The 10824-nt window shown below is 44.6% G+C and overlaps 1 protein-coding gene across 5 annotated transcripts in view; it reads right to left on the bottom strand.

Moving 5' to 3' along the window:
• Window positions 1-209: 209 nt before the first annotated feature.
• mtmr4 (myotubularin related protein 4) overlaps window positions 210-10824 on the bottom strand; it is a 45623-nt gene continuing 35008 nt past the window's right edge. For all 5 annotated transcript variants that reach the window (XM_044221151.1, XM_044221153.1, XM_044221152.1 and 2 more), the window contains 10 exons: window positions 9793-9921; window positions 8818-8929; window positions 8064-8259; window positions 7331-7516; window positions 6764-6934; window positions 6141-6295; window positions 4460-5939; window positions 4191-4301; window positions 3970-4058; window positions 210-2075 (listed from right to left, as the gene is read on the bottom strand). In XM_044221151.1, the coding sequence (XP_044077086.1) occupies window positions 1898-2075; window positions 3970-4058; window positions 4191-4301; window positions 4460-5939; window positions 6141-6295; window positions 6764-6934; window positions 7331-7516; window positions 8064-8259; window positions 8818-8929; window positions 9793-9921 (2807 nt within the window). In that variant the 3' untranslated portion in view covers window positions 210-1897. The remainder of the gene's footprint in view (window positions 2076-3969; window positions 4059-4190; window positions 4302-4459; window positions 5940-6140; window positions 6296-6763; window positions 6935-7330; window positions 7517-8063; window positions 8260-8817; window positions 8930-9792; window positions 9922-10824) is intronic.

The raw sequence follows: 10824 nt of genomic DNA, 5'->3' as shown, positions 1-10824 counted from the left end.
AAACATTGTCTACGACTGATTTATTCTGATTTTTCAACCTCATGATTTCCTCCTTTACTGACACTAAAGCCTCATCACTTTGGACAGTTCGGGCCTCGTGATGAGACCAAATAAGAATCCAAATCCAAATGTTACACCTGGAATCATCTCTAGTCCCTTTAAATATTTTTCCAGAGCTACAAGCAAATAAACAAGCTTGGAAACAGATCCATGATATAATCTTTTATTTTAACCCATGGGATTTAACTTTTACAGTGCATTTCTTTATAACAATTACTCATTAAGTGACAGGTTTTAGCCACCACTACGGATCAGATAACTATGTACGTTACATTTCTGAGTTCCTCTTAAAGATTTTGACTTCATGAACACCGTGTGAAAAAATCCCGAATATTAGACAATGGATAACCACACAGGTTAACTATTTTCAGTGACATCCGATCATCCATTGAAACGATTAGCCTCGTTATTGAACTGAAACCATCTGTTAATCTTTAGTTGTCTCAGTGTTATTAAGCAGCTAACTATCTGTACCATTAAAACATACAGAGAGGTGGCCAATTAGAAACCTGCTGCCATCCATAAGAAAGAAAAAGGCTTTAAAAATAGACAAAACAAAATATGGCACTATTGTCTCAGGGAACAACCAGTAGACACAAACACTTTTTTTTTTTGTTAAAAAGGGGACAGTGGCCAAACTCCCCTAAACAGAACAGGAAACTCCGAGCACTTTGTTGAGTCTTTTCCCGAGCAGTCTTTACTGCCAGTTAACAATCTGAGGAGGAGTCATCAGTCAGATGGACACCAAGCTTCATGTGGACATTAAGCCATTCATTCACATCTCAGCAGAAAAACCTTTGGGAATTCCCTCTGTCACAACACAGAATACCCACAGTAACTTCAAATGACATTTTCTCACATCAGAAGAAGACATTACAGAAATCTGCAGTCTCCTAGCATTATTGTATCCTCTTCCTCTTTAACATATCAAGCACACGTCCCACAAAACAAACAAACAGGCAGCACTGTATCGATCTGTCCACACACATCCCTCAGAATGTCTAATGTTGCAACATGGCTATACTGGAGAAAAGCATTGATAAAGACAGAACCACATTGACTGTGCATATACATAATTTTGAAAACACATTGCAGCAATGAACACATATACGACCCACCAAATGCACATGAACATAAACTCGATCCAGTTACCCATCACATATTACATTCAGGCTCCAAGAAAAAGATGCGATGACAAAGTAAACAGCAGATTTCTCCCTTTTACTCAAGTTTGGTCTCAAATTCCCTCAAATACACAACAGCTAGTAGTGCACAAAATAAGAATACAAAATTAGACTTTTAAATACTGTAGCAGCAATTCTTTTCTTTTAAAGTTGAAAGCCTCCAGTAGTACAGGTAAAGGCTTTGGAGTCCCCGACACGTGAAGGGTGGGCGATTGTCCTCTGAAGTGCGAGACAGTGTCTAAGGAGGGTGCAGGTGTTTGATACTAAAGGTGGGTGACTCTGCTGGGGTGGACAGGTTGGAGATGTGTCTCGAACAGGGCACCGCTAGAGGACTGAGCCACGTGGAGGCAGCTGGACGCTGCAGCGCTCCGGGCTGAAAATGTCTTTGAACAGAAGGGGTTTGTTCTGTAGGAAAAACTCCCCTGCTGACACGCCTCCATCTCAGACTTTCCCTTTCCTCTTCTCCACCTCTCACACAGTCTCAAAATGCATCGCCGCTTCCAAACCGAGCCTCCCAAAGAGTAACAATTCCTCCTCATCTTCCCCCCCGCAGCCAAAACCACAGCAGGTTGGGGTTACAACAGGGCGCTCAGCTCATCAGTCCAAAACGAGCAGGACAGAGCCGAGGCGGGCCATGCTACGCATCGCTTCTCTCAGCTGGAGGCTGTGGCGATGGCCTTCTTGAGCTGCTGGCTGCGGATCTCGCGGGTGCGGGACTCCAGGAGCAGGTCGTAGCAGGTGTTGCAGACCAACACCGGGTCATACAGCTGCTGGTCTGGGATGGGCAGCTTCAGATGACAACAGTCTTTACAGAACACATTGCCACAGTTCCTGAAGATGGAAAGCACACAGAAAGTTAGAATACTTTTTTACATAATAACAATTCTGTGATCTGCATTTTAATTAGAAGCCTGGACCACAAAATGAAGACTTCAGAACAAAAAGTGTAGGAATAGAATAGTTTAGAGTATACAACGACACCAATAAATAACCTTCCATGTCTACGGAGTATTTTTAAGCGGTGTGTATGTGTTAATTTACACGACTTTATGGGATAAAAACTTTTAAAAAACTACTAATTTTAAACAATTCAAATAACTGAATGGCTCCTAAAACGTGTCAAATACCAAATCTGAGATGGTTCAATAGAAAACGTTTCTGAAGTATCAAAATAAAGTAAAAAATAAAACAGTTAGGAAAACAATTTATGTGCTGAACAACAAAGAATTGGTTCAGGCCCAATCACACAACAGTGTATGTATGGCTTTTTGCTTTACTGTTGACGCGTTTCATGTCAGTTGTCTTCCTTTGGCACAATAGCTTTAATGTCATCCTGGGCACAAATGTTTCCAGGCTCTAACAGTAACTGCCAATAATCTAAAAGAGCCACTGAACTCATACTATTTCATTATTCTATTTAACACTTACTGAACATCTCCTGTGTAGGCTTGAATTAATCAATTTCAAATAGTGACAAATACAGAACGTGTCTAACAGTTACCTACATGTACTGTAGCATACATTTTGTCCATCCCTTGTATTTTCAGAGTGGTCTCAGTCTGTTGATATGGATTTCTTTCCAGTTTGGACCAACTGTCTCAGTTTTTCAGTGGAGCACATAAATAATTCTCTGGCTAACCAAGAGCCTTTCATTCTGAAACCATGGGCTGAAACCAAAGCTTGGTTTATTGCCTCGAAAATACAAAGCAAAGTGTGTGTTTGAATCGCAGGCTGCTACTTTGGCAGAATTGTGCTGCAACAAAAGATCAGAAAAAAATCAGGACATTGTTAAATCTGATCTTGAACTAGCTACCACTGAAGAAAGTATAAGATGATATTAAGGCCTAAAAGTTTAAAAGAATAGTTCGACACTTCAACACTTTCTTGTTGCTTAGCAAAAAGACTGGAAACATGGGGAAACACCTAGCCAGGCTCTGCCCAAAGGTAACAAAAACTGCCTACCAGCACAGCTGAAGCTTACTGCACCTGACCAAGAAATAACCCAGCACATAGTAACATGATGTTTTTACACTACAACTAGCTAGCCAGGCTCGCTGTATCCCCCTGTTTTCAGTGTTTCTAAGTCAAGCTGACTGGCTGCTGGCGGTAGCTTCATATTCAGCGTACAGACAGGAGAGTGGAATCAATCTTCTCACCTGACTCTTGGCAAGAAAGTTAATACACATATTTCCTAAAATGTCAAACTATTCCTTTAAAAAGAAACTTTTGAGACTACAGGAACTATAGTGAGAGATCTTCTTCATAATGAACAACAGGGACTTCGATAATTGTCAGGATTTGATTAACAAAATTGTGCTGGTTACAGATTCTTGAATGTTTCTAGCATTTCTATATTTCATAATGTTAACCTGTTGGTCACCTGTTGGTTGATGCCAGTCTAGATTTTAGAAACTATTTATTGATAAATAGAAGAAATAACCATCAATTAATTGATAGTGAAAATAATCATGAATTGCATTCATTCTTTTTTGGACTAGTAACATCACAAAACCACACTGTGTCTGGCCAATGGGCTTGGGCCTGAACACCTCTGTGCCCCACAGCAACACTGCTGATCACATGAGGAAACAATGAGGTACAAAAAGGTATTTGGAACAAGTAAATGGCTCACTATGACTCAGCTATTCTCAGTGTATAAGGGACACTCCTGCATCCTGAGGTGTTTTGTGTTCATTAATGTAAGAAAACCATGGTGAAGCCCCACCTGCAGTGGTGACGTCTCTTGGCTATCCAGAACTCACAGTCACAGTTGAAACAATGGGAGGCCATGTGGTCGGGCACCCACCTTGTGACCTACACACAAATATAGACAGACATCTCTATCAGAACAGTGTGTTATAATTAGAGGTGCCCCAAGCCATACAGGTGAGGGGGAGGAAGGAAGGTGAGGAAGTGGATACGATGAATCACTAAAAGGATGCTGACCTCTGTGTCCTTGCGCTCCACTCGATCCCAGCTGCCCTCAGACAGACGGTCCTCACTGTGGGTCGACAGAGAATCCTCCTCGTTACTGTTGTCTGACTCCCGTAGACACGTCTGAAACAGAGAAAAGTCAAGGTCAGAAGACAGGAATGAGAAAAGAGAGAAGACTTCCTGAGGATAATCAAAAGTAAATATTTACAAACACTGCAGAATACAAAACTTCTAGCACTGGGCTGTCTGGCATTAATGTCATCACTTAAAAAGCTACTCACAATGTCATCCTCGTAGTCGATGTCTGGCTCTGAGGGAGGGGTGCCATACTGTTTACTCTCCAGCCTCATCTGCAGCTGTCGCACCTGCTGCCTCAGCACCTCCACCTCCTGCTTGTAGCCTGCCTCGATCTGCCGCAGTCTCTGCTGCACGGCGTCCATGGGCACCGGCAGCCCGTCGTCATCCAGGTAAGCCGGGGCCTGGGTTGGGGGAGGGGAGCCGGAAGCGGAGGGCGAGGAGTACGACACCGGCAGGAGCTGGTGGCCTGCCAGGGAATAGCTGTTGAGGGCAGCGGCAGCAGGCCCACACAGGCCGGTGTAGCCTGCACTCCTGGCAGCAGACAGCCATCCAGGCTGCAGAGGGCTGCTGGGACAACAAAGAGCCTCTCTGCGGCAGCACTGGGACCCGTTGGCAATGGCGAAGCCCTGGGAGCGGAGCAGCTTACTGGCAAGCCGGCGGCTCTGGTAAGCGTTGGGCTGCAAGGCCCGACTAATGCCAGAATGAGTGCCACTGCTGCAGGCGGACTGGACCAGACCCTGGACACTCTCCCAGTGGGAGCTGAGCAGGGACAGGTCTGAGAGCTGGCTCTGGGAGATCAAATGGTGAGCTGCTACCTGGGTGTAGTCTACAGGACCTGTTGCAACTGTTAACATACGCTCTCTTCCTTTCACTACATCTGTCCTCATGTTGTCTTTCTCCTTCTGAGGTTGAACATGGGGCTGTGACTCAGGCTGCTCCTCATCATTAAAATGATTCTGGGTAAGATCCTGGCTCGCTATGGGAGAAAGGCCGGGAGGGAGTTCTCCCTCACCTGTGAGAGTCTCGGTGGAGTCCTCCATGGGAAGGAGTGGGGTTAGCTGCTTCAGAGCCAGCAGGCCTGCAGATTCTGGGAGGCCGTTTGCTTGGCCGTCAGTGTGGCCGATAAGCGGCGAGGTGGTTGTGGTGGCTGCAGGCTGCATGCCGTTGCAGGGGAGAGGTAAGCACGGCTCTGATTTATGAGTGGGTGACATGGGGCTCTCAGCAGTCCTACAGGGACTCTCAGCCTCCAGCGGAGGTGGTGGGAGTGGAGGGTTAGTAATCTGAGGCAAAGCCTGTTGGAGGACGGGAGTGGGGAAGGGAGTGTGAGCGAGTGTGACATCCTTACTGAGAGGGACGGGGGGAAGGGGCAGAGAGGGCAGGGGCTGTGTGGTGAGACAGGGCTCCTCCAGTGTGTCTTCATAGCTCTCTGCACCTGGGCCATCCTCTGGGGTCTTGGCAGGACTCTGATGTAGAGGTTCCCCCTCACTGCTGTCCAATCCAGTGTCAGGTATGACCTCATCAGAAATGTCGGCAGAGGTTTCTTCCGCAGCTGGTGCGGGCTCCGGGGCAGAGCGACCCTCCTGGCAGTGCTTATTGAGATTCGGGTCGCTGGACGTACGTGTCAGGGGCACCCCATTCTCAAAAGCTGACAGCAGGTTGTCCATGGAGCGGGTCTTGGGAAGTCTGGAAATCAGAAATACATAAGGATTTCTGTTTTTCCACATGTGCAGAAAAGGCATTGATACAATTCTCTGTTTAAGACTCTAGAGGGCAGTGTGACTCTCTGTAACATGAATTTTGAATTCATCTAAATCTGTATTCACGGGCCGCGAAGAACAGTAAGTACAGATACTGAGTAACAGATCAGATTTGCATCAAACACACCTGTCCAGGGAACGGTAGGTGAGTTCGTCTCCTGTGACACTCGGGGGGAGGTAGAGCTCCATAGAGTCATCCACAGCAGTGCAGGGGGAGGAAGTGGGCAGGTAGACAGCTGTCCACAGCTGTAATGCCCGTGTGTGGCAGACTGGCTGCAGCACCTGGCAGACATTCAGGTGACAAGGACAATCCCAGAAGGTCAATATACAGTAATGATGGTGCCTATTACTCAATCAGAACCGTTCTTCCATTGCTGTAGGTGCTGTATTATGACCATTTCTATGCTTTTCTTAGAAATCATTCACAGAGTATCAGGGTGGCATAGGATTAATCTTACAGAGTCAAGGTTATGTGCTTTAAATCTTTGATGAAAGACAGTTTGGGGATGATAGTGAATATTCAATCATACGCATTAATCAGCATGTATGCTACGGCCCTCAATTACCACTGTTCCTTTAAGCAAGTCATCTTCTCCTCTATAAGTGAAAGGCTCAGTGTAAGCGGTAACCCCCAGTTGTTACCATATTTTACTGGCCACCAGTTAAATACTACTACAATAAAGCATGAATAATAATATAACAGTAATAGCATAATAACAGTGTAAGAACACTGTAAAAAGGGGTATGTACCATATCATGACTGGGGATGTAGAGGAAGTTCTGGAAGTTCTTGTTTCCGCTGCGAAGCAGGGACCAGACAGAGCAGGTGCGTTTGTAGATGTTCCTCGTCTCCCTCTCGCGAGCGTTGTTACAAAGGAAGGTACCGTAAAGACACGAGTACGTATGCTGCACCAACTTGACCTGGACACACGTGAAAGACAGAACACAAAGTCAGGCCTTTCACAATGGCAATGATTTACATTCTTTATGGTTCGATAGCACCAATTCAGTATAACAGCTGATTGATGGGAAACATTATCATCTGACGACAAGATTAGCTTTGGTTATAAAATGGCAGTGTTGGTTCTCAATTCTGATTGGCAGCAACATTTTCAAGGCAATGGCTCAAGAATTATAATGGTATGCAAAAAAAAAAATCATTCATGATATAAAAACTGACTTCATTACGTGTGTGCTCTGTCTTCACAGATGGTTTCATTTAATGCCTAGCAAAATGTCTCACACTTTTGGTTTATGGTGAAAATTGCCACAAAAACAATGATTAGAAAGAAAGAAGAGTGCCGTACGACCACCCACCAGGAAGGCCTCGTTGAACTCAAACAGACAGGGGAACTGTTTGAGCAGCTGGTGAACACAGTCTAGCCACTGCAGGAAGACGGGACACTGCTCGCTCACATCGTCAGCGTTCTCCTGGTGGCCACAGCGGTCCCCAAACTTATGGCCGTAGTCCAGCCACTCAGTCTCTACAAGCAACTGGAAACCCTGTGGACGACACGGTGGTCAGTACTGAAGGGAATAATATTACAGTGCAACAATGCAGCAGAAACAGGGATATTGTCTATTTTTGTCCACACATTCTTTTTCCTTGTCAAAACCTGGAGCCTACATTACCCACAATGCAACTCGACTACCGATAGTTCGATCAGAGACTTGGGTGTGTTATGCTAGTAGTGGCTAATGTAGCCTCGAGCCGCTAGCCTGAAGCGGAGATGAGGAGCGGGCTACAAAAGTCTGGTGAGCTCACTTCTTTCTAACCCCACACCCCGAGATTTTTTTCATTTTCAAACTTGTAGTCTTCAGCCCCGACCGATGCTGACTCAAGTGACATCACTTGAGGTAATTTGTCAGATTTCACGCAGCTGCCTCTGGAGCCAAAAAAGGCTTTACACATATGCAGTAGCATTCCCTAAGACCTGTAAACAGACTTTGATGTGTGAAATCGGGTCCCCTTTACTACTACATTTATAACAAGTATATCTAAAATCCAACTATATGGAACATTCTGTGGCCAAATCGCAGAGACTCTTACCTCTAATGTCCTGTAGTAGGGGTCCAGTAGTATCTTGGCGAGAGCTACAATCTGGGGTGTGCGGTCCCACCCATCCGAACAGTGCACGAGGACAGGACGGCCGTCTCTCTCCACTGCTGAACACACCAGAGTGGCTGCCTTTAGCATGACAGACAGGTGCTGCAGCCAACGGGTGCTCTCAAGTGCCGAAAGCCAGCTGGAAACACCAGAGGGGACTGATTAGATAATTACAAATCTATATAGAACCTGTCCCAACTGATGAAGTGATCTGGAGCCTAGATACTGTATACATACAGCATACATCAGCTTTGGTTACTCAGGGTTATTAGGCTGAAGCCTCTGACCTGTATCTCTGGAGGCCTCCCTGAGTCATTACACACCTCCATCAGAATAACAAGCCTTAAGATAATATAGTGTGATGTCATAGTAGCTGGCTTAACCTATGTACTGTGCATACAACCACAGATGTAGTACACACACAATCACAGCTAAAACACGCTAGTAAAATACACACAGCTGGTAAAAACACACAGATGTAAACCCCGGAACAAATAGAAAGACATAACACACATATCCACTGTCGCTGTGTACAGCTGGCCAGCCCAGCAGGAATGGGACTGGACTGTGGCAGCGCTCCCATCTCTGTGTGGTGTTGCCTTACAGTGAGGTGAAACCATTAAAATGGTGGAAGGGAGAGGGAGGCACAAATGAAGGCAGAGCCGCTCAGAGAGAAAGGTCAAACAGATCGACATACTTTCCTGGATCCGGGATCTGACTGCAGACGGTCCTCAGAGCCTGGAAGCTGTTTCGGATGGCGTGGATGTTGGCCATTCCCATGAACATCACCTCGCAGTTGGGGTAGTACTCTAAATACAAACAAACATAAACAACTCTGATGAAGGTCATAACACATAAACAACACTTAGCTTGTAAGATAAAGTAGCATCATGTGGTCAGATGATGGGTGTTTGATTTTAACATTATCATATGAAATCCTTACCGTTTAGTGGTGTAAAAGTGACTAAGTGATTATTTGTTTACTGAATATCATATTTCAAATTGGACAGGCACATTAAACACACAAGCAAGGCACCATGCAGAGTGAGGGCACCATTTACAATCTAGGACAGAACAGCGCTTTCTTAAATAGATGCGTGACCAAAAGCAGCACCTTTTGCGGGCAGCTTCTTCTACAGCTAGTTACTATCTTTGTCTGTCTGCCCTTCGATCTAGGAAGGTAGTGTACAGTGGGTTTATCAGAGCGTTTTTGCTGAAAATAGCTGCCTGCTGCTTCTGGAAATGTGGTTTATGAGAGCAGAATTAGTGAGCCATAAAACAAAAACTCAAAAGACTAAAAAGCTCTGTAGAGTTGATGGGACCTGCATAGTTGGGTACTAAATCTTTGTGGGTACGTCACTTTGAGCGACAGCTTTCACTGAAGTCATTTGATCCGTTAAAATAATAAATTTGGATTATTACACTTTGAAGTTACTTCTCATTAAGTTTATTTTGCCTGCTTGAATCACTGAGCAGAATCCGAAGCATACAGGTGGTGAATATACACTCTAGAGGGCAGATAATGTCAACGGATGACAAAGTGTTGTAAGTGCTGTGAAAAATGAAAATGTGATAAATAAGTGCTGGCAAACACAATGTCAGTTGCCTTTGATGTCACATCGTACAAAATGCAAATTTATTGAATTGTTTACAAATGTTTGGTCGCACTAACCTTCACATTCACAGCCTCCGCCCTTGGCTCGGTTGGCCACTGCAGCGGTGTATGAGCGAGCATCCAGAATCAGCAGCTTCTGTGGCACAGTGTTGTCATCGCAGCCAGAGCCGCCCGTCAGTGAGGAGTCTGGAGATACAGGCGAGAAGACAGATGATTTTTATTGTTATGAGTGGACAGTGTTATGATCGTTCGACTCGAACTGACGGTGACAGGAAGAGAGAGAACGTGTGAAAGGAGAAGGTCGGAATCGTAGAAGTAGCAGGGACATGATTAACAGGAAATGACTATTTGTAACCTACTGAAAATATCTCCTCCTGATGACAACCACAGTGTTGCTATTGGTGACGATCACAAGAGACCTGCTTTCAACAGCTACCACGGAGGAAGGAAGCAATTACTCTGATGCTGCAACTGAACTACTTCTCTCTGCACTCAGTGTTGTGCTGCCACTCACTTTCTGCCTGTTGTTGTGCACCCAGAAATGGTGTTAAAGACCCTTTCAGACATGCATGTCACACTTGTAATTTGACATATTGGCATCATCTTTGAAAAATAACCAAAATAAAAAACAGAAAGACAGGAAAACAAAAACAAAACAAAAACGAGTTTGAAAAAGATGCAAAGAGTTGTTATTCTCTACGTGCACTGGCAGTTGTCCCCCTTAGAGCCTAGAAAACATCTCTGTAACTAAGTCTGATTATAATGTATAACATTAATGTTATAATACACACACTTACTTTTAAAATGGGAGCATGCAAACAATTCAGGAAATGGAGCATAAATGTGATTTAATGCTACTTAATTCACTATAAATTGTTGACAATGTATTTGCGGAACAAGCTCAATGTATGAAGGCATAAACGAAAACGGTGTATTGCTGGCACTTATGTTAGTACGCTTTGGAAATAAGGAAAATTAACGATGGAAATTATTTTCTTCCTTCGGAGTAATAAGGACATTTTCACAAATAACTGGCCTTTGAATGTATTCTTAGGAGGTACACTGCATGCAGGAATCTGCATACATAAA

Source organism: Siniperca chuatsi, linkage group LG14 (assembly GCF_020085105.1).
Source record: "Siniperca chuatsi isolate FFG_IHB_CAS linkage group LG14, ASM2008510v1, whole genome shotgun sequence".
Lineage (NCBI taxonomy): Eukaryota > Metazoa > Chordata > Actinopteri > Centrarchiformes > Sinipercidae > Siniperca > Siniperca chuatsi.
This window is presented reverse-complemented; position numbering and strand designations above follow the sequence as displayed.